The sequence below is a fragment of the Bactrocera neohumeralis genome, chromosome 2 (genome assembly GCF_024586455.1).
Source record: "Bactrocera neohumeralis isolate Rockhampton chromosome 2, APGP_CSIRO_Bneo_wtdbg2-racon-allhic-juicebox.fasta_v2, whole genome shotgun sequence".
NCBI classification, from domain to species: Eukaryota; Metazoa; Arthropoda; class Insecta; order Diptera; family Tephritidae; genus Bactrocera; species Bactrocera neohumeralis.
The window spans coordinates 33416767-33442200 of NC_065919.1; the positions used below are offsets into that span (position 1 = coordinate 33416767).

A 25434-nucleotide genomic window follows, 5' to 3' on the forward strand; every position below is an offset into this window, starting at 1 on the left:
CTATAATCCATACCTTTCTCACGTATACTATCAAAAACTTTAATATTTAACTGCAGAAAATATCCTTTTTAGCTATTATTACTTACAGAACACGCTAGCAATTACTTGCTCTATGAAAATAATAATAAAATGAAATAGAACCAACTCTTCCGATTGCTTTAAGTTCATCTACTAGAGAGGAAAAACAAAAATTGGTTTGTAGTTTGAGTGTACCGTTAAATATTCAAAAGATTCCAATAAATCATGGCTTTGTGTTGGAAAGGGATGAACGATCATTCATATCAGTTTCGGTTAAAATTGGACCTTAAGAAACTCATGAAAACTTTAAGAGAAAAATCTTGTAGCGCTATTGGGTAATTAACCGATATGTGGTTTGAAGGGATGCTTCCCCCACCATCGTTTTCGAAAGTGCTGCGAATTACATAATAGGGGGATTCTCTTGCTCTTGCAAAACCCTTGCTCATAGCACGAATTGCAAAATTTTCCTCTTAGTGCAACGGCACAACAAACACACGCAGAAAGTTATTTGCAATGGCTTGAAAATATGTCAGACAAAAACCCATATTTATTTTCGTGCAATGACACGTAAAAAATAATTGCAACCCTATGCTAGCTGTCTTTTTACTGAAATACAATAGTCATTTACAATAAATTGACCGAATCAGCCATTCATATGTATATCACTAGATTTTGCAATGGGTGTTCTCGTGCCCTTGTATATTTCGGTATAGGATTTTTGCAATCTGCAATCTTGCAAGAGCAAGAGAATTCCCCTAATAATAAACGAGCATGAGAAAAGAAGTAGTGGTTTGGTTCGTCAATGGTGAAATGCCGTGTAAATTTCAAAGAAGTTTATATCCGTAGAAAAGCAGCAAACACAATGTGAATTTACACATATGAACTTCAAGTTAACTATTGGACTCGTTTTTTACCACGCTGCCAATAATATTTCGGAGGATCGGAATGCGTCATACCTTGTGGTCATCCTAAAGTTCTATTTTATTTACAGATCGGATTGCTTGTGAGCTACCATGGGCTATAGTGGTATATAAAACGGGGTTTTCTTTGAAAATAGGTTTTAGATTATGTTAATTTATTTGGGAAAGTTATGTATGGCAAGAAACAAATCAGTATTGATTCTTTCACTGCATAAAACTGTGAGTTTGGAAAATTCGGCTGGAGCCTCTACTATTTTGGCTTATGAGGAGAAATACTGCTTAATAAGGAAGTCATGGACCGTCGAGCTATCTCCTTCTAAATTGGATTATCAACACATTCTTTGTTCGAAGTTTTCATCTCAACTTAAACTTTTTCTGACTGGTTTGTACCATTTCACCCATGTAATTTGTTAGTGATGAACCGAATCGAAGTGTTAAAACTGTTAATGGTAAGCACGGTAAGTTTTTCACTTTAACAAACTGTACCTGTCTTTTTTTTATTTATTTTATTTATTGTATCTGCTTTTTCTTAAAGCCTAACAATAAGTAATAAAATCTTAAATCTATTTAAAAACTAGACAGACTCAAGCAAGTGATTGAGCTGTTTTGGTGATACGTCGCTCTTTAATACGCAGGCATATCTCTTCTTTTAAGTCGTGTTTGATTGCAAGAATGTACCAAAGCATTAGCCAAAGGGTTTGGGTGATCTCGGAGTTTAGATATGTATATTATATATTTAATTCTGCTGTCTTCTACTTCTTTTTTTACCATAGGAATACCACGGTCCTTATGGATATTTTCGCTACGCATGTACCATGGAGAACACGTGATTGTTCTAAGCATTTTTGATTGGAACCTTTATATTAGATCAATATTAGTTGCACAGGTCGTACCCCACAGTTGAATGCCATACATCCAAATCGGCTTTATGACCGCATTATATAAACTTTGTTGTCTAGGTAAGTTTGAAGTTTTTATTTAAAAGCCAATTTAATTTGCAGCTCTAATCTTCATGCATGTTATTTTACTAGAGATGTGTTTCTCCACGTGAGCCTTCTATCTAGGTGAATACCAAGATATGTTACTTCGTTCGCTTGGGGTACTAAAATATTGTTTATTTTTACTGCCGGGAACATCTTTGGACTTAGCTAAAATGTAATATGCTTACACTTCTGTTCATTCACATTTATACGACAGTTCGCTAGCCACTCTTCGACAGAACTTAAATGCTTCGCTAATATTCGTGATGCTAAAATGTGGCATTTGTTACGGCTCACTATAGCTGTGTCATCCGCAAAAGTTGAAGTTAATACATTATTAGCTTTTGGAAGATCTGCTGTATATATGATGTATAGAGTTGGGCCTTAAACACTGCTCTGTGGTACACCAGCACTTATCTGTCGTTCATCAGATATGAAATCTCCCACTTTTACCATAAATTTTCTATTTTTTAAGTAAGACTCCAAGAGTTTGTACAATTAAGGTAGAATTTTTTTAATCTTATATAAAAGACCTTCGTGCCGCACCTTGATGCATTGGTATTGTGTTATTTACGTGGAGGAAAGGAGACATCTTTGATAATAATACTTTTTCAAACACTTTTGAAAGACAGGGTAGAAGACTGATTGGTCTGTATGAAGACGGCTGTGTTAAGTCTTTCCCAGGTTTATCTATCAAGATAATCTGCGACTTTTTCCATGAAATTGGATAGTATCCGAAACTAAGAATAGCATTGAAGAGCAAAGAGAGCACCTCTACAGCAATAATTTGTAACTCAATTAGCATTTTTGGGGAAATTTTATCATGTCCCGGCGACTTTTTTGGATTAAGTTCTTTGATGATACCAATGATTTCAGAAGGTGTAGTCATAAGAGACTCGAGCGACTCTTTAGATGTGTTGGGTAAGATTGACAGCTTAAAGTTGTTCTTTGGCAAATTGGGTTGAAATACCTTTTCTAGGTGATTTGCAAAGCAATTAGCCTTTTCCTCGTCACTTCGAGCCCAATTTCCACCCAAGTCTTGTATAGGCATGTTGGTGTTTCCAAAGGGAATTTTGCTTGTTTGAGTTTGGACATTTATATACATTTCGGTGTTGAATTCTTCCTCACGTTTAAGCGTTTTTTTAATTTACGTACAGCAGATTTTAATTGAAGCTGAGTGGAAGGGGAACGATTTCTCTGCCATTCACGTCTTGCACGCCTTTTTTCATTTACAAGCATTTATATTTCTCTATTAGAGATTTTTCTGAAACCAAGCGGCTTATAGCTTTTGTTTGGTGTTGCTAAGACAACTGCGCTGGTTATTATATCATTGACTTCTCTTATACTTTCGTCAATATCTCTTCCTGTATTTATTTTATACTGAATATTAATGTGGCTACTGACGTATTTTTATATTTTAGCCAATTCGTATTATAAGAAGTTAGACCCACCCACTTTTCGATTAACGAATATGGGTTGTTCACATAACTTTATTGGTACAGGAGAGTGATCAGAAGATAGATCAGTACATGTATCAGCTGTTATGTGCGATTTATCTATATTTTTGATTACAGCAAAATCAATTAAATCTGTTATTTTCTTACGATCTCTGGGCCAATATGTCGGCTTACCAGGAGATATTATTTCAAGGTTATTGTGCCTATTTATAACAGTTTGATACAGCTGTCGTCCTTTCGGATTAATAAGACGTGAGCCCCAGTATGCGTGTTTTGCGTTGTAATCTCCACCTGCTAGAAATCTTTGACCTAGTGTTCCAAAAAAGTCTTTAAATTCGATTTCTGTAATTTTAAAACGAGGTGGTATATATATTTTAAAACGAGGTGATATATAGCCGTAAGGTTTAGTGTTATTGTTGTAGCTTGTAACTGTAGTGTAGCATGAGATTCTAGAGCATAGTGGCTTAAACGATTTCTAATCAACACTGACATACCACCATGCGCTTTACATCCGGATGGTATTGTGGATGTATTTGTAACATATAGTCTAAATCCCGGTATATTGAAATTATTTTAATTTAAATTATTTGTTAGATGAGTTTCTGAAATAAGCATTACATCTATATTCTTTTCAGACAGAAATCTGATAATCTCTAATTTATGTTGGTTAACACCGTTAGCATTCCATATACAGATATTTAGTAAGCTCATTTTTTACTTAATAAATTTTGCAGCATTTGATTTTGTGATTTTATTAAATCTTGGATCATGTTTTGCATAGTGGACATAAATTGTGTCATACACTGTGTAAGATTTATACTCGTAATCATAGTTTCAATACCTCCATTTGGAGGATTTTGCGGTAGTTACATTTGCACAGTGTTGCCTTTCACCACCTTGCATATTATTATTGTTAGAAGTAATAGGATTTGAACTTTTTTCTGAGGTTGCTATAATTTCATCACGGGGTGTTTGTAACATTTGGTTACGACGTGCTTGAATGCCCTGTGACAACTTCGATTTCAAATCTTTATATACAGGGCAACCTCTGTAGTTAGCAGTGTGATTTCCTCCGCAATTGCTGCGTTTTTTATTTAATTCTTCTTTCTTAAGGGTGCATTTAAAAGTGGGATGTAAATCACCACATACCACACTAACACTGCCTAGAGTGCAGTATGATTTAGTATGCCCATATTCTTGGCAGTTAGTACATTGTACCGGACCGTTTCTTTTATGTGGTTCTTCCACAGTTACTCTACGATGCAGCAAATATTTAAAATTATATATTGGATGGGTCTCATTTTTTTTAAGTTAATTCGAATTCGGCAACAATTCAATTTTAAACATTGCCTGTGGTACTTTGTTTCTATTAAATGTATTTACAACTGTTTTAATTCCAAAACCACATTCTTCCAATGCTTCTTTGACTTCACTAGAGTCTACGGCGGACTCTATACCCTTGATTACAACAACTAGGTCCTTAGAGCTATTCAGTTGATACGAATAATAATTCTTGTTTTTATTTGACAAAAATTTAACTATGTCCATAAAACTTTTTTCAGTGTAGGACTGAATTTTTGTTTCATCTATATTGCCTTTTTTCAAAGGCACTATATGGAAATTGTTAGTACCTACAATTTTACTTAATTCAGCAACGAGAGCATTACTGCTACGCTCACGCAAATAAATTGGAGGGGGTTTAGCATTAACGACTGTGGTAGTACCCTTCGCAACGTCGTCTGAACTCTTGCTTAGTAAGGCAAATCTGTTATCATTTAAAACTCCCGTTTTATTCATATTTGGTGTGTCAACCTGACATTTTTAAGGATTGACCGCTGCCTTTGAAGGACTTAATTTCCTTTTTATATTAACGTAGCGATCAATGCCAGTTTGCACAGACTGTCCTTTTTTTAATGGTACATTCTCACCTTGCGTTATGTTATTCTTCGCAGCCTGCGTGCTTGCTGGTACCTGCTTAGTTGTTGGTGTGGTCACTTTTGTTGATGGCCGTTGTTGATTGCCGTTCTCTGCTGCTTTTGTATGTTGTACGCTCTGCTGCTGCTCAGTTGTTCGCTTCGATGACTCATCATTCTCACCGTTGCCTTGTTTGTTGTTATGAGCTGTATTCGCAGGCTCGACAAAGCTGAAGTAGGCATTCAGAGAATGCCTACGGTCTTGTTGGTGGGGCTACGCTGTGCTCATGTTTTTTGTTTCTTTTATTGTTTATTTCGCACTTATGTATTTGTTTTTTTATTATTTTTATTGTTTACAAAAAGTCTAATTTTTTGTGTTTCTTATGTTTTTATTAACACTTTCGGCGTTATTGCCTAACGCTTACACTTAATGCACTTTTTTGGTATTTGTTTACTTTTATTTTTTTTTTTTTTTTAAGTTTCTACGGAGCGCATCAAAAGCTCGCTCTATTCATTCACCTATCTTAGCGCAATATTTTGTGCCATTGAAGTACTCCCTTCTTCTTTGCGACATTCAATCGGTAAATTTTTTATCATTGTCACCAAAAAACTATTCACCACAATCATAATAGACATTCATTTTACTAGAATGTATGCATATAATATATATGTATGTATCTGGAATTCGATCACTGGATTGTTAAATAAAAGTCTCAAATTACTGGATATATATATTTATCTTTATGTCTTACTCAAACAACTCAACACTTGTTGCAGATTGTTATCAAAACATCGGCACTCGAACATTCTGGCAACTCCTGTCGAGTTAAGTCTGGCAATTTGTCGTCGATTCTATTTCGTGCTAGCATTCGTGTTCTGAACAATATATACATATATTATAGTACTATTATCCATACTCTTATTTAACCCAGAATCGCGATTTAAAGTATTTGTGGGAAAATTAATGGAAATATAACGGGATTAAGTTTGAACAACTTATGCTTACAATTTTTTTCATTCATAGGAAAACGCAAAATATGCCTTTTATGAGCGGCTGAAGCGGGCTTATGGCAACTGATCCGGCTATGAATGAGAAATTGTGCGTTGCGATTTTAACGCCAGGTTGAGCAAAGGAGGTATCTTTGGTACAACAGTGGCCCAAAATATGGTGGTCTGTAGTACTAAATTTCAGCACAAGAAAATTCAGTAAGCTACTTGGCCGTCTTCGGATCGAGAAGTTCGAAACCAGATCGATCATGTTGTGATAGATGGACCACATGTTTCCAGTGTCCTTGACATGCATACACTCCGAGGACTTACCATCCACTCGGACCACTATCCTGTTGTAGCGAAGGTAGGCGCCCGTCTTTGTACAGCAAAGCACGCCCGTCAACAAACACTGAGAAGCTACTATGACAACCGACAGAAAAACGGCTTTTTACTCGAGAAAAGAAAACTGTGAAGTGGCATTTTCAGCTCCTTACCATTAGTTTTCATAAAGGTCGAAAGAACAGCTGGTATGATGAGGACTGTCGTACGGTAGTGGGGAGAAAACGAACAGGCTACTTCGCTATGTTGCGATCGAGCATAATATGAACAGTCCAAAAAAGAAAGACACCGAAATGCGTATGTATGGAAAGCTTACACTGACTTGTGTTCAGAGCATACCGAAATTATGGAGGGAAGATTTCTCCAGCTGATCGCCAGTGAAAGTGTAACATCTGGAGTTGGCGAACCCGATTCCTTAATCGATAACGATGGAATAGATGTTCAATTGCCGGACTACGATATGGTTCGAATAGCAATTATCCGCCTGAAGAACAACAAAGCAGCAGGGGCCGATGGATTAGCGACCGAGCTACTCAAATACGGCAGCAGAGAACTCACACAGCGCATGCATCAGCTTCTTTGCAAGAGATGGCCTCTGAAAGCATGCCCGATGATTTGAACCTAAGTGTGCTCTGCCAATGAATAAAAAGGGGGATCCCACAATCTGCTGCTTTAGACCTGGAAAATCTACTATCGACCAGATCTTCACCATGCGCAAAATTTTAGAAAAAACCTCTTAAGAGGAAGATCGACACACACCACCTCGCCATGTCCGTTATTGATATCCTCGCAAAACTAATACGGCTGTGCAAACTGACGATGAGCAATACCAAAACTCCGTCAGGGTTTGGAAGGACCTCTCCGAACCGTTCGCTACCAAACGAGGTTTTACACAAGGCGACTCCCTGTCACCCATTGCAGAATCTAGTGATATGCTATGAACGGATGCTTCGGTTAATTTATTGAGAATGGCTATTGTGAATTGGCGCACATTCTGCATTCATTCTATTTCTATATTAACAAAAAAATGTAATAAATCTTATAATTTAAATAGAAATTATAAAATCTATTTAAAACTTACCTTCCTCAACAATTTTTGTTTTGCAAGAGCAAGAGAATACCCCTACTCTAACTCACTCTTAAGTTCGATTACTGTTAAAAATCCCAATTGACTGTCGCAATTATCGTCGATTTTATTTTGTTCTGGCATTCTTGTTCGCCACACGGCCGAAACCGTAATACCAAAAAAAATTCATTTGAAGTGCTAATAAACTTCAACTTTTTTTTTGGTATTACGGTTTTCAATATTAAATTCAATATTCTTATAGGAAAATGGATGAAAAGAATTATTTTAATTATAATTTCAAACTATTTGGATCGGTTATTAAATACAAATTTATTGAAAGGTGAAAAGTTAGTTGAGTTCATGAAGTAAAATGGTGGAACTAGAATGGAACTAACTACAATTTGCAAAAATTAAAATAAAATTAAGGGACCATGGGAAGGGTTTCGAACATTAAGAATCGATACAATCAACTAATCCTAGGAATATACTTTTTGAATGAAATGAAATTTTTGAAGCGTTTTGCTACCTTAAGTCATTGGATTGGATTGGATTTCAGCCACAGCGCACATATGTATATGGAGTTCATAATATTTAAAAGTAGGTTTTGAAACAACCATTGATATAAAAGGTTGCTTCAGTCCCAAGTTAAAATCATTTAAAAGCATTCTTGATAACAACCGGCAGCAAGAAAATAGAGAGTTTGTGGTAACCTTTCTTGATAACATTTATTAAAAAACAAAATTATTCCTTATTTAAACGGAAATAGCTTATTGATCTGCAATAAACATTATTCAAAAGCAATTGAAATGCCAATAAAACTTTGGCTTACTTGGTGTTAAAAAGTTCGAATGGAATGGAAATTAGTCACCGGGATATTGTGCAGCACATCAGTTTTGGTTCCAACATTTTTGTCTTCGTAATATAAGTCAAAAGTAATTCCTATTTTACTAATTATTCACCTTTTTATGAGCAATAACTTAATTAAATTGTTCTGATTTATCGCTTACAAATTTTCAGCTCTTTAATTATCTGTCAAATTTTAACTTTTGAGGTTGCTAACACCAAGCAAACTTCAAATGAAAATAATTAAAAATCGTAATACCGAAAAAATTGGGTTTGTCTGAAGTTGCTTCAAATTCAATTTAACCGAGTGAAGTTGAAAACCGTAATAGATTAAACATATTTGCAGCCGTTCCAGATGATCCTGTTATTGTCCTTCCCAACTACACTTTTATTTAGGCACAGCCTCTTTCGTTGTAGGTTATGTAACAATACCCAATCTCCTTCTTTAAAACCATTCGAGTTCATTGCCTTGTCGTATTTTGTTTCATTTTATTTGTCTAAATTTTGGTGCGCTGTCTTGTCGTGCATTTCCGCCATCTCCTCTTCTAGTATGCCGTTTACTTCCTTATCATTTCTTTCTCCAGAGGCGTTAGTTTGAACCTTCAAACCAATCATGTACATGTAGAGCAGTCCGATAAGTCAGCAGTAACAAGGATATATGGGTATCTCAATTTTTTTGTACACTTGTCCACAGTTTTCTCAAATGTTCTTCAAAAGTTCGATTGAATCGTTCTACCATGTCATGGGACTACGAAAGTAGTCCTCCATTGGTCAGAATATGAACACCGTATCTCGCTACCCAATTGTTGATGAATACCTCAGCTACTGTTTCTGCCTCTTGGTTAGCAATTGCGTACATCTCTGAATTGTTGAAAAAATAGTCTATGAATACCAAAATATATATGTATGTATGTTTTCTAATTTACTGGTAGCAATGGACCACCTACATCCAAGGTGATTCGCTCAAACGGCGCACTCGAATTGTACTGTTTCATCTGAATATGACTCCTGGATCTCGGTCCTTTATCTACAACGCACCCAGCATATTTGGCGATGCTCTCCGTAGCCAATTGACAATAACCTGCCCAATAAAACCTTCGCCCATATAGTGCCCTCCACTTAAACCGTTGTGCAGCTTGTTGAGAACTTCAGGAATTTATATACGATGCATACATATATCCAGACACCAAGTTTAAATAATTTCTGGGCTGGACTTTTTGCAGCTATGTATTTCTTGACTAGTTAAACGTTTGTTTATTTAAATTTTCATAGTTCCTCTGGATTCCAGTTTGAAGTTATTGTAATTAATGCAGAGAACGTGTATTATAGAGAAGGTCCAACTACGGACAATTTGATACACATGTATATATGCTATATATGTACATACATATATGATATATTATCATAATATCCTAATACTATAAAAATTTAATACATATATTACAATAATAATATATGTAAATCACACCTATTATCATTTGAAACTTTCATACACATCTATCCTGCAGATATGTACGTAATGCTATGTTCGCTACTTTGCTACTTTGAAAACATTTTGTTGTGGAATCTAAGTCGTTCGGACCGACAATGTGTGTTTTCGATGAGTTTTCACCGACAACTATCAATAGCGGAATTCTCTTTCTCTTGCAAGATTGCACGATGACACAAAATGCAAAAATCCTATACCGAAATATGCAAGGCCCATTGCAGAATCTAGTGATATATGACGGCACGAAAATAAACATGGGTTTTGGTCTGACATATTTTACAGCCATTGCAAATAATTTTCTTCGTGTGTTTGTTGTTGTGCCATTGCACCAAGAGGAAAATTCTGCAATTTCTGCACAGGGCAAAGTTTTGCAATAGCAAGAGAATCCCCCTAATATGAGAATATCAAGTGACAGCTGTATTTGTATATGGAATGTAAACAAATATCAAGTGACAATTTAGGGCCGGCAAAATATGTCTTCCAAAAACATCGATTAAACTAGAGCAGGCACCGATTATAATGAGTGGAATGTAAGTTTTCAAGTAGTTTTCAGCGAAAACTGTGTTTCCAGTTTTTCCCACGAAAACATGTTTTCGTTGTCGGTCCGAACATAGTATAAGTACAATTCAAATTCAAATCAAGATATCATTTATCAGTAATATAATATGCGCTGTTCTATATGTACATACATACATATGTGCGTGGGACATTCTCACACAAATAATATATGCGCACACATGTAAATATGTGCGTATGACATTCCCACACAAACAATGCATACACAATATACACAACAATTGTTTCAAATAGCATCAGAAATCAGTATGGCCGACGTCAAAATTTATAGTAAATTACACAACAACAAAATTTTAATTCATGAACGCAACGTACTTTCAAAACGCAAATTCGATTCATTCATAAAACCAATTCCATACACCTCTCCCCGAGCGTTCCTTTGCCTACAAACGGTTTTTCGCGACGAAGGCAAAAGCTAAAAATCATAAATTGAATATATTGGCAACATATTTTATTTGTCGATTTTCAAGTCAAGAAATTTTTCAAAGAAAATATTCAATATTCTTCTGAATTTTGTGTACAGTCAACCCCGGTTAAGTAGTACTCCGCTAAAGTGTCAATCCCTCTTAACTTCCTGTATCTTGCTGCATCTCAAGCTTTGTATTTTTAAGTACATAGAAATTATTGTTTTAAGTACGACTCGCTTAAGTATCCGCACTCGCTTATGTACCATATTACATTTTTATTTTTAACAAACCACAAAAATCTGTATCTTTAATTGTGGCACATAACCGGGATTGACTGTATTTGTCATGGAATATAAAAAATATTTTGTAATTCTGAAATATTTTTACGCCGCTAGCAAAAATCTGCGTCGATATGTGTGCATGCTCACGCACAAACATACATATTTACGCTGGTTTGTAGGCGGAGCTGTACAGCGGCAAGGCAAGCGGTGACAATCGGCGGCCGTTTGTTTATTTTTTTCGGCACAGCTCGGATTCTCTACCAACAACACAATGCTGTGACGCTTTGTCGTCGCGTCAGTCCTTCGACAACTTTTGGACAAAACGTGCTGCATATACACAGATATGTATGTCCGAATTAGGCGGTATATAAGATAAAGTTAAGTAGAAATAAACGCTATTAGCGCAAATACGAATGCACTTAAATTCTATGAAGTCTGCATGCGGAACATCGACTTCTTCAGATGGAATTGAAGAATGAACAGCAAAAATAAGTTAAAATAAATTATATTATATTATCAAAAATAAGAAATATTTAAAAAGTTGTTTTTATTTGCACATTTACAAATATTGCTTGGAGAATTGCATAATTTAATAATAATGTTATCAATTTTGTATGAATTCACAAAAATTCGCAAAATTATATTCATATCAATTGATATGATAGCATGTAAACGTATAAAAATATAAGCCAAAAGGCCAACATGCGTCTGTAAAAGCAATGTATATTTCTGAGCATAATTTTCATTGAATTCTCAGCTCTGTTCACTCATTTCTGTTAAAATTTCTGCTGCCGAGACAAAAGTGGTGAAATCCACTAATAGAAAATTCATGGCTCTTGAAAGTTCACAAGCTTGTCCGTAGTTGGACCTTCTCTATAATACACGTTCTCTGGTACTGTCTAACATCTAGTGATGAGCGATATTTCATCACCGGTGATTTTATCACTGTGATTGAAAAATCGCTTATAGTCACTGCTATTGCTAGACCGCTGTATACTTGGCGAATAAATTGATCATTTCCATAGATTAATGTATGGAACAATCGGGAATTAATTTAGGAAATTTCGGGAAAGCCTTTTTATAATTTGGGAACGAACAATTAATTAAAAATCATTAAAAACATATTCAACCGTATACTTGGCGAATTTTTGAGGGAATGGGGAAGTTTAAATTGCAACAGACGTAAAATCATTTGGGAATTATCAGGAAATATTTTTTTTTTAATTTGGGAAAGCGATGTTATAATAGTAATTATGTAGGTATTTAAAAATCTGACACTGGGTCACGTGATGGACTCAACCCTCCTCTCGCTGTAATGAGTAGTGGGGGTATCCAAAGAGGATTTAGGTTATGGAATTTTGTCATAACACTTCAATGTCCATAATAAAAACAAATCAGGAAGTATTTGACAGGTTTAGAATTAGAGACTTGCAAATCCTGTTGTAGAAAAGTTATAAAAAATCTTCAAGTATTATAATATGGTTGAATATGTTTTTAATGATTCTTAATTAACTGTTCGTTCCCAAATTATAAAAACGCTTTCCCGAAATTTCCCAAATTAATTCCCGATTGTTCCATACATTAATTTATCATTACATTAAATTATCAGTGATTGGTGATTTTTCTTCATGCCAATATTTCACTGCGAATGAAATTTACAATTGGCACTAGCTTATGAACAATAATTGCATGTGGTGATTTTTTTTGGTGTTAGAAGTACAAATTGTGATTTTGAATACTTCTTTATTCACTGTGAATATATGTGTATTGCGTTTTATTTAATTCCGTTGAGCATTTTGCTTAAAATAAAATATTTTGAATTCGAATTTTCTTAAATTTATTAAATATTGTAAAAATGTCTTTTAAAATAAATAAAAAACGAATTGAAATGTGGCAATTTTTCGAAGCAATAAGTGATACTCATGCAAAATTTGTAAAAAAGATATATCATACTCGTATAAAACGTCGAATACGAATTTAAAAAAAAAAATATGCAAAATCGGCATCCAACAGTGGAACTTCCAGGAGCAGCGACGGTGCAAAAAATAGGAAGTAAACAAACGGAAAATCCAGATGAACAGCATGAACTTACGGAAACAAATGTACAATACAGTAAAACATAACATTTTTATTTCGAATTTCAGTTAAGAGATTTAAACAGGGTTCTCATTTACTACTCCGTAGCAGCAAAATTTCTAAAAGTGTTGCTATGCTATCGCTACCGCTCTCACTTTGTTGGGAGCCAAAGCATAGCCTTAGCATAACAATGTAAAGTATGTGCTCTACTCTGCTCCGAGTTTTGTTAGGTAAAAAACTATAGCTGGAGCGGGAGCAAAAAATTAAATTCTGCGCTATGCTCTGGCGTAGCGGTAGCAAAAAATTGGGAGCGGTAGCACAGCGGAGCTAATGACAATTTTCATGTGCTACAGCTCCCGCATGTGTTTGTTGTTTTTTTTTTTTTCTTTTTTGCTATTTTCTGTCTATGTCTGTTTATAACTCAAGAACGGCTGAACCGATTTGGCTTAAAATTTGTGGGGATGTAGCATAGAAGCAGGGTAAGGACATAGGATCTATCTCTTTATGCTAAAATTCAATACAACTCATAAATACAAAAATTATATTTCAAATCATAAGCATTTGTTCAAAATTTATGTAAGAATCATTTGAAAATTTTAGTAATTCAAAAATACAAAGAAATAAGTAAAAATTTTCATATCCAAACATGCTTAGTATATGGGTTATACTGATTTTGCTCCTTAACCAGGTAGTTTTCTTTTAAGACGAACCCGTCCGATATACAGCCAAACCTGTATAAGCGAGAGTTCAAGGGAGCACAATTTTATTCTCGCTTGTAGAGGTTTCTCACTAACCCGAGTGCGATAAATTAACAACAAATAAAATCTATTGAGAAGAAAACAATACAAAATCAATGATAAGAAGTTCCACGAAATTAAGAATGGGTAATAAAATAGCAGATGTTAAATTTGTTATTTGTTTTGTCATTTGTTACTGTATATATGTATCTTCTATGTATGTATGTATTTTTAGAGGTATAGATAAGTAGCAGTCTCACTTACGGAGGTCTATGAGGCAAAAACGACTCTCTCTTATAGAGGTTTTTGTTTCTCACTATTAGAGGTTTAGGAAGCTTAAAATGACGGGTCCTAGCTATTACTCTCACTTATAGAGTTTTCTCACTAATCCAGTTCTCACTTATCCAGGTTTGACTGTATTTAATATCACAACAAAAAATGGCATTGAAATTTTCATCGTCAAGGCACTGCAGATACTTTGCTAGATTATTGGTCAAGGACGCAAATGCATTCATAACAAATCAAATGCGATATCTAACATAAAGATATAGCGGAATAATTGGAGTGTTGATAAAAAGGTTTATTATAATTTTAGATATACAGAAATCTTTTCGATTCTTTGCAATATACATTGAAGTATGTATATGCGTACAATTTCAAACTGATTCTTCCTAAAAAATTATAAAATTACTAAATATTGGGAATGGTAGAATAGAACTGCAAATACGCAGTGCAATGGATTAAAACTGGTACTGGTAATAAGTAGATGAATATTAACCGCATGTATTCCAAAAGATAAAGGCGAGGTATCTAAACCTGATTTTTCCGCGAAATTCGCATTTTTTTTGTATAACTGACAAGAGCTATAGCGTTTAAAGTCGCGATGCCATAAAATACCTCTGATCTATGGGAATTTAAAGATAAAAATCAGGATTGTAGTGTATTTTCTATGGAAAAGTTTTACAAGCCTTGGTCCAGTTCTTAATGTTAATATTAAGGGCTAAAAATTTCAGGGATTTTTTTTGGGGGTATTTCCAAGGAAATTTCGTGACGGGACTGAAAAAAATTAATAGTTAAAAAAAAACACCCTAATGTATATAAAAAGGGGGAAAGTATATGTAGTTAAAATTAATTTCGAAAATTCATAGTAATTGAGTATTGTAATACATTTGGAAAGATGATGTTTTTGGTAATATAAAAATGGTAAATATTTTACATAATAAAAAAAAAATTTTATACTTTATTCAATTATTATCTAATTCACTTTATTAATATATTTCTTAAAATATTTGATTTTAGATTTATAAAGTCACTTGACGCAACAAGTGCCAAAATGATTTGCATAACCTTTTTTTGTTTGAATTATTCAATTAATTCAAATATTATTACAGAAAATAGCAAAATAGCAAAAAAGAAAAAAAAAACAACAAACACATGCGGGAGCTGTAGCACATGAAAATTTTCATTAGCCCCGCTGTGCTACCGCTCCCAATTTTTTGCTGCCGCTACGCCAGAGCATAGCGCAGAATTTAATTTTTTGCTCCCGCTCCAGCTATAGTTTTTTACCTAACAAAACTCGGAGCAGAGTAGAGCACATACTTTACATTGTTATGCTAAGGCTATGCTATGGCTCCCAACAAAGTGAGAGCGGTAGCAAGAGTAAAATGAAATGCTACGAGAGTAGCGTAATTTTTCAAACGCTGGATTTAAATATAGTTTCAGAGCCTGTTCTGCGCCAGTCTAAAAAAACTGCCGGGATATGTAACATGAAGATTTCTGCAAAGGCAAAAAAGGAAATAGATGATGCGTTGCCAATGCTCTTCATTAAAGACTTACAACCTTTCAGCATTGTCGAGGACAGCGGATTTGTCCAATTCGTTAAAGCGCTAAATCCTGCATATGAACTACCCAGTCGGCATGTAGTATCAAGAACGATAATTCCGGCATTATATGAAGCATGTGTCGAAAAAGTGAAACTAAAAGTGGCGAATGGTGTTAAATTCTGCATTACAACCGATTGTTGGACATCTCGCAATACAGTGAGTTACATAGCAATTACACTACATTTTGTTAGTGAAAATTTCGAATTTAACAATATTTTATTGGATTGCTGTCCAATGAATGAGACACATACTGCCAAAAACTTAGCCGAGCAATTACAAAATGTCACAACTGAGTGGGGGGTATTTGATAACATAATATTTGCAGTGTCTGATAACGCGAATAATATAAAGAGTGCTTTACAAAATGAGCTCAAACTACGCCACTTCGGCTGTTTTGCGCATACCATAAATTTAATTGTTAAAGCAAGTATAAGTGCATAATTGTTAAAGCAAATATAAGTGCGTAACCACGTTAATACAAATGAAAAATTTATGAGTTTTCAACGCAATGCTGGTACCGAACCTTTGAAACTAATTCAAAGCGTTGAAACTCGATGGAATTCTACATTTTACATGATTGAACGTTTTATAAAAGTGGAAGATGCTATTGAAAGTACTGTCGCTCTTATAGATAAGAAATTTCCTCGAATTAATTCTGACGAATGGTTGTTGCTAAAGGATTTACTTACAGTATTAAAACCTTTTGAGTACACCACAAAAGAAATAAGCGGCCAAAAATATTGCACCGGATCAATGGTTATTTCTATTGTAAATGGTCTCAAAAGCGTGTTTACTAGGTGGACAAAAGCCAATTCTTATGTAGATCCTGTAAAAGCAGTGGCTTTTGAATTACTAAACGGTATAAATGAAAGATTAGGAAATACCGAAAGGAGCAACACTCCAGGCATGGCATCGTTCTTGGATCCTCGTTTCAAAAATTTCACCTTTTCTGACCCCACAATAGCCGACATGTTTAAAAATCGTATCATTGCAGATGTAGGTAGAATAATTCAAGAAGCCCAAGCAAATGAACCCCAAGAACCACAAGTAGAAACATCAGAGTTTTCAATATGGAGCTATATAGACTCCAATATTGCGTCAAACAAGCCCCGAGGTACTTGTAATTCAAGAGTCATTATCGAGGTTCAGCGTTATTTGGAAGAGGTAGTAATTGCTCGAAATGCGGACCCCTTCAAATGGTGGCAGCAAAGCAAATATAAATATCCATATCTGTCTCCCATAGCTCGGATAAAATTAGGATGTTTAGCGTCATCGGTTCCCTGCGAACGGCTTTTTTCTCAAGCTGGACTTATTTTAAGTGAAAGGAGAATGCGCTTAGACGATGAAAAGACAAAAATGTTGATTTTTTTAAATGCGAATCACTAATAGTTAATAGTTTTTTTTAAGTTGTGATTTTAAAATTTACATTTAATGTGTATGTGAGCTCTTTACTTTTTCTTACTTAATTACTTTGACTTAATTTTATAATTTGAATTATATTAATATCATTTTCAATCTAAAACTGTTTATTTTTGAAAATAAATTAATTTTTATTCCATTTTAGATCTGAACATGTGCAATTTAAAGATTAGTACTATTTTTTTTTAATTTGAGCACTTATTTTCATGACTATTATTAATATTAATCAGCATTAATAAATAAAAAAAATCTTGTTTATTGAATTTTGTTGAATATATAAATTATTCTGTTTTATTTTGTGTAAAATTTAAGGTATTGCATTAAAATTAATTCCTTTTATTTCAGATTATATATTTTTGTTTTGGCTTAATTGCGGGTAAGAACTACTGGAAATATCTATGTTATTAAGAAAAGTAGCGATCGCAATAGCTATAAAAAATCACAGTGATTTAAAAATCGCAATCACTCCTTTCACTGAAACTAAAAAATCGCTACTTCGCTCATCACTACTAACATCTGTCAAGTGCGGAACAGATAGAGCGCAACAGACTGCAAACTACATCTGTCAAATATTAAAATACACACGTTCTTATGGGCAGTGTTATTTTGACAGCTGCACGACTACACGACTGCAGGCCGACAGTTGTCGCTCTCGCTAACTTCAACATATTCCTATATTTGCCAACGGCAGTAGGTGCCTAACTGATAAGGTGCATGCATCAGCTTCTTTGTAAAACATGGTCGGACGAAAGCATGCCCAACGATTGGAATTTAAGTGTGCTATGCCCAATCCATAAAAAAGGAGACCCCACAATCTGCGCCAACTACCGTGGGATTAGCCTCCTCAACATCGCATATAAGGTTCTATCGAGCGTATTGTGTGAAAGATTAAAGCCCACCGTCAACAAACTGATTGGACCTTTTCAGTGTGGCTTTAGACCTGGCAAATCAACAACCGACCAGATATTCATCATGCGCCAAATCTTGGAAAAGACCCGTGAAAGGAGAATCGACACACACCACCTCTTCGTCGATTTCAAAGCTGCTTTCGACAGCACGAAAAGGAGCTGCCTTTATGCCGCGATGTCTGAATTTGGTATCCCCGAAAAACTAATACGGCTGTGTAAACTGACGTTGAACAACACGAAAAGCTCCGTCAGGATCGGGAAGGACCTCTCCGAGCCGTTCGATACCAAACGAGGTTTCAGACAAGGCGACTCCCTATCGTGCGACTCTTCAACCTGTTTCTGGAGAAAATAGTACGAGCTGCAGAACTAAACAGAGAAGGTACCATCTTCTATAAGAGTGTACAGCTGTTGGCGTATGCCGATGATATTGATATCATCGGCCTCAACACCCGCGCCGTTAGTTCTGCTTTCTCCAGGCTGGACAAGGAAGCACAGAAAATGGGTCTGGCAGTGAACGAGGGCAAGACGAAATATCTCCTGTCATCAAACAAACAGTCGAACAGTGTCGCATTCGCGACTTGGCTCTCACGTCACTGTTGACAGTCATAACTTTGAAGTCGTAGATAATTTCGTCTATCTTGGAACCAGCGTAAACGCCACCAACAATGTCAGCCTAGAAATCCTACGCAGGATAACTCTTGCCAACAGGTGCTACTTCGGACTGAGTAGGCAATTGAGAAGCAAAGTCCTCTCTCGACAAACAAAAACCAAACTCTATAAGTCACTCATAATTCCCGTCCTGCTATGTGCAGAGTCTTTGACGATGTCAACAACAGATGAGTCGACGTTGCGAGTTTTCGAGAGAAAAGTTCTGCGAAAGATTCATGGTCCTTTGCGCGTTAGCCACGGCGAATACCGCATTCGATGGAACGATGAGCTGTACGAGATATACGACGACATCGACATAGTTCAGCGAATTAAAAGACAGCGGCTACGCTGGCTAGGTCATGTTGTCCGGATGGACGAAAATACTCCAGCTCTGAAAATATTCGACGCAGTACCCGCCGGGGGAAGCAGAGGAAGAGGAAAACCTCCACTCCGTTGGAAGGACCAAGTGGAGAAGGACCTGGCTTCGCTTGGAATATCCAATTGGCGCCACGTAGCGAAAAGAAGAAACGACTGGCGCGCTGTTGTTAACTCGGCTATAATCGCTTAAGCGGTTTCTACGCCAATTAAGAAGAAGAAGAAGTAGGACGACAGTAGAGTTGACAGTAGAATGGAAGATAGAAAGAGGAGGTAGAGTGGTCATGCCACTAATATGTAAAATGTAAAATTATTCACAGCTCTAACAAACTTGATGTTATTTTACAAATAAAAGCATAAAATAGCTCTATTATATCATTTTTAATAACATTTGATAATTTAAAACAAAAATATTTACCTATTTACTTATTTTTTGCATAAAAAATTTGATTTTGAACAAAATATTAAAATTTCATTGAAGTGAAAGGTATAAGTATGGCCACAACGAAATTGTGTACATGCAAAATGGACAGCTGTGTTGTCGTGTCTGTCGTGCTGCTGCAGTCTGTCGCTGTCATTGTGTTCACCACTTCAAATAATTAAATACACACGTTCTTATGGACACAGTTAAGTGCTGAACACATACAGCGCGACAGACTGCAAGCGACATCTGTCAAGTATTAAAATACACACGTTCCGATTTAGACAGCTGCACGACTACACGACTGCAGACCGTCAGTCAGAGATAAAGAGATGTCTAACTCCTCTCTCACTTCCAGTGAGAGAGCAATTCCTAAACGTCAAAATCACCTAAACTTTGACAATTGATCGAGTTTAGAAGGTTTTGACGTTTAGCAATTGGAAACGAGCGATGGCCAGATTGAAATCTTACCAAAAAATATGTAAACGGAGGGATTTGTTGCATCTTTCAAGACCACTTATAAAAAATGTAAAACAATAGGGGTATTCTTTTGCTCTTGCAAGATTGCAGATTGCAAAAATACTATACCGAAGTATACAAGAGCACGAGAGCACCCATTGCAGAATCTAGTGATATATGAATGGCTAATTCGGTCAATATGTGGTGAATGACTATTAAGCATGGCTATTGTGAATTGGCGCACCTTCTGCATACATTTTTAAGAAAAAAAACTGTAACAAATCTTTAAAATTGAAATAGTAATAATAAAATCCATTTAAAACTTATCTTCCTCAACAATTTAACGACGTAATATGTCTTTATGTAAAATGGCAACTACAACAGGGTTGCAATTATATTTTTGCGTGACATTGCACGCAAATATACATAGGTTTTGGTCTGACATATTTCACAGCCCTTGCAAATATTTTTCTGCGTGTGTTTGTTGATGTGCTGTTGTAAATCTGCAATTCTTGCACCGCGCACCGGGTCTTGCAAGAGCAAGAGAATACCCGTAATGAAAATTAAATAAATTTGTGAAATTTAAAGATATTTGATGAAATGTTTTGTAATTTGAAGAATCATAGTATTATTTTCAATGGAAAATGATTAAAAACAGTTAAAGATTGAGAGCTAACAAGCTTAAATCCTTTTATTGGGTATTGAGAGGTCAAAAGTCAGTTATTCTAATATACTTTAATAAGATTTAAATAACCACTATATAATAATTTTTATTCATACTAAATGTTGGGTGTTTTAATTTAAATGCCCAAAAATTATTATTTTGTTCAATCTGGCCATAATGGAAAATATTATAAAAAACGCTAATTTTGAAGCGCTCTCACACTCGAATAAGTTGGACATCCCTTCATTCCTGCCGTCAGTTGTCTCTCTAACTTGAAAATATTGCAAAATTTGCCGATGACAGTAGAACGACAGTAGAGTTGACAGTAGAGAGGAGTGACGCCACTAATATGTAAAATGTAAAATTATTCACAGCTCTAACAAACTTGATATTATTTTACAAATAAAAGCATAAAATAGCTCTGTTATATCATTTGTAATAACAATTGATTATTTAAAACAAAAATATCAACCTATTTACTTATTTTTTGCATAAAAAATTTCACTTTGAACAAAATATTAAAATTTCATTGAAGTGAAAGGTATAAGTATGGCAACAACGAAATTGTGTACACACAAAATGGACAACTGTGTTGTTTTGTGTACATGCCGGCCATTGTTATGGCGCTGCCTTCTTACAAATGTTCATTAAGTAGAATTTTTAACGCCATTTACAGTTCACTGTCGTGCTGTTATGTCGTGTCGCTTTCTATGTGTACAGAGCATAATCCTGCTAACTATTAGTAGTATGCAGTCTCCATTGGCAATATTGCTAGCGATCCAGATCCAGCTGCCGGCGGACCCTGATATTTTTTCGGAGCTAGTAACAAAACACAATCAGGGTCCCGTCAATCCGCAGTTAGTAAAAACGGCGGGATGCCAGAAGAATAGAACTAAAACGAACTGTCAAAATGAAAGCGTTGTTGAAATTCTGTAGAAAAAGTTGTCAGTAGTTTGTGTATGAGTGATGAGGCCTATTGGCGAACCGAGCACCCAAAAATAATATCGGTAGCAAGGCATTTGCATACCTCAGTGGTAGTGTGGAAATTGAAAACTAGCGAAAAGATATTTATAAAATGCCCAATCTAATATGTGTCAGCAGTAGCATCATTGTCCAACGTTATAAAAAATTTGAGTTTTGACAGCTCACTCTTGAATCAAAGAGTTTTGTATGATATTATCTTTGTCACAAATAGCGAAAAATGAAAATGTAAGGAAACGAAGGGATAGTAAGAAAATATCTGACGTCAATCATTTCATATCAACAAACAAAATTTATGGGCTAAGAAATGCTTTTCCTGCAGACACCTAGCTAGTTAGTGATAGTTAGCGGTTAAGAAACAAACTTGTTATCTGACACGACAAAATAAAAAGTGATGTGGCAACCACATTGAAATCAGATGTTAAATTCGGAGCGGGTTCTATCACTTTTTATCTCTGGTCACTTTGTTACTGGTGTTCGAAGAAGTGTGGCTTTTATAATTAGAGCGTAAATTTTGTACAACCATGAATACAATTGGAATTTATGAGGGATATAAATCTCCATTAAGTACGCGTTATGCCAGTAAAGAAATGCAATTTCTGTTTAGCGACCAGCACAAATTTGCAACTTGGAGACAATTATGGGTTTGGTTAGCAAAGGCAGAGCAGGTATATAACTAAAAAGATATCAAATGACAAATTTTATAGGCTTATTTTATAGTCGCTGGGTCTGGATATAAATGATGAGCAAATAGCTGAAATGCAAGCACAAGTGAAAGATATAGATTTTGAAGCTGCAGCCGCTGAAGAGCGCCTTACACGGCACGACGTCATGGCACATGTACATATTTTTGCAAACCAGTGCCCTAGAGCGGCACCTATAATTCATTTAGGAGCTACATCGTGTTATGTTGGAGACAATACGGATCTTTTAATTATGCGTGATGCAATCGATATACTTCTGCCACGAATTGCGTTAATAATATGCCGTTTAAAAGATTTTGCTTTAAAATTCAAATCCCAACCGACATTGGGATTCACACATTTGCAACCTGCCCAACTTACTACAGTTGGTAAGCGAGCTTGTCTGTGGATCCAAGATTTACTTATGGATGAAAGAGCACTACGTCGCTGTCGAGAGGATTTGCGTTGTCGGGGAGTTAAGGGTACAACAGGAACTCAAGCGTCTTTTCTACAACTTTTTAATGGGGACGATGAAAAGGTTAAACAACTAGATTTGCTAGTAACGAAATTATCTGGGTTCGATAAATCCTATTCTGTTACTGGCCAAACTTATTCAAGGAAAGTTGATGTCGAAGTTATTGGTGCTATATCTAGTTTAGGCACGAGTATTCACAAAATATGTTCAGATTTACGTTTATTAGCTTCACGAAAGGAGGTAGAGGAACCATTCGAAAGTACGCAGATTGGATCATCAGCAATGCCATACAAACGGAATCCCATGAGATCAGAGCGCTGTTGTGCATTAGCAAGGCATTTAATTACATTATTTTCAAATGCTGCCAACACTCACGCTACACAATGGTTAGAACGAACACTTGATGATTCGGCTAATCGTCGTTTAACGTTATCGGAAGCATTTTTAGCGGCAGATGCAGCATTGTTAACATTTTTGAATATCTCGCAAGGACTTGTGGTTTATCCAAAAGTTATTGAACGGCATATTGCACAAGAATTACCTTTTATGTCTACTGAAAACGTAATTATGGCCATGGTTAAAGCGGGGGGTGATCGCCAAATATGCCACGAAAAGATACGAATTCTATCACAAGAAGCTGGGGCGCAAGTTAAACAACATGGAAAGGACAATGATTTAGTTGATCGAGTTCGCAAGGACCCTTATTTCGAACCGATTCTTGACAAACTTGATGAAATACTTGATGCTCAAACTTTTACAGGACGTGCTAGTGCACAAGTGAACGATTTTGTAAATGAAGAAGTTGATCCTATTTTGGAAATTTATAAAGAATCATTAAAAACAATAGAAAATGTTCAATTAAATATTTAATTAAGTTATAAAATATAATTTTATAAAGATATGCTAAACAACCTTTAAAACATTCACTACAGTTGAACCGAAGTTATAATCCACAAATAAAGGTTTTTGCGTTTTATGTTCGATTAAATTATCGTATATACATATACATTATGTACATATGTATGCCAATCAGTGCAGTCCACTGAATGATGGAAAAATCATCTTTATATCTCCGAGAGGTGATAGCGGGGTGGAGCAAAGTGGTCTTATCTCTTACGCACAATCGTTAAGCCAGACAAACATATGAATTATGTGTGGACAAATATGCAAACTAAATTATGAATATGAATGTTAAAGCAAAAAATGATAACAAGTTTATGTACGTCTAATCCAATTTATGTGAATTAATTTAATGCTATACATTGGGTAGTCGAAAAAATCTTTTTGTAGTTCTAATCAAACTTCAACTAACTTTTTATTTATATTTATAGTAATAAATAAACAAATTTGTTCCAGCATCGTCTCCGTAAACTTCACAGATTTCATTGGTGACTTGCCTGGCATTCTTCCCTTTTTAATATAAAAATTTCAAAATATACTTTCCCGAATTTAATTTAATTTGATTACATTAAGCTTAAAATCTAACCTTTCCAACACTATGTGATAGGACACAATGTGATTGGTAGCACTGGAGACATACGACTGGAACGACATCTATTGACAAAAATTTTTCGACTACCCGCTCGTAAACTGGTTTTTCGGGAAAGATACGAAATTGCTATCATCCAATTCCGAACGTGAGTCCGAAATTCGTGGAGTGAATTCACTCGGAACGTTAAATTTTGAATTTTATCGGAATTTTTACACGACAAGTTTTTGCTAGCGGAGAAATAAATTAAAAAAAAAGGAAAAATGAAAGTTTTTATTTAATTCAAACTATACATATTTGTTACCATTAAAATAATCTTTAATGCGATTTCCGCAAACCTGAAAAGGCGCAGTGTTTTACCAAGTGCCCTAAAGAAGAAGCGGCAGCTTTTTGGAAGAAAGTAATATAACAAAGTTGTAATTTTTTATTGTTGTAACAGGATAATTTAAAGCTTGTTTGACTTATTTTTTATTAGGTATGGCTTGACTGGAAGGCCTACATAAAAAGAAAATTGGTGGAAAATAAAAAGGAGCAGTCAGCTACTGGTGGCGGCAGAAATAGGCAGCACAATTTCAACGAATTGGAGGAAGCGGTGTTAACACTAACGGTATTAGAGACGAATACAAGTGGAATTGAAAATACAGTGAGCATAGGTTATCGATGGCAGCCGATGTTGGCAATGAAACAGGGCCGTCCTAAGCCACCGGATACATGTACAGCCGTAATAAAAGAACAACTTTCAATTCAAAAATAATTTCAGAAAAAGGTTCTCGATAAGTTAAACTATCTTTCAGCAGGTATGCGACGACTAGGCAGAGCATTGGAAAAGCAAAACGCTTTGAAAAAAACGGAAGTGGAAGAAAGTGGAAGGCACAACATAGCTATGGAGAATTTGATAGCTGCTAAGAATTCCATAAAACAGCAAATGTTAGAAGTA

General features: G+C 35.3%; 2 protein-coding genes across 2 annotated transcripts in view; one reads left to right on the plus strand and one right to left on the minus strand.

The window, feature by feature from the left end:
• The window catches only part of LOC126763631 (peroxidase), a 132654-nt gene that overhangs the window by 79352 nt on the left and 27868 nt on the right, over positions 1–25434 (minus strand). The window lies entirely within an intron of this gene.
• On the plus strand, positions 22293–24456 carry LOC126763903 (adenylosuccinate lyase). The gene is made up of 2 exons (XM_050481671.1): positions 22293–22518; positions 22571–24456. Exons 1-2 carry the CDS (start codon positions 22375–22377, stop codon positions 23876–23878), a joined length of 1452 nt encoding a protein of 483 aa, XP_050337628.1. The 5' UTR covers positions 22293–22374; the 3' UTR covers positions 23879–24456.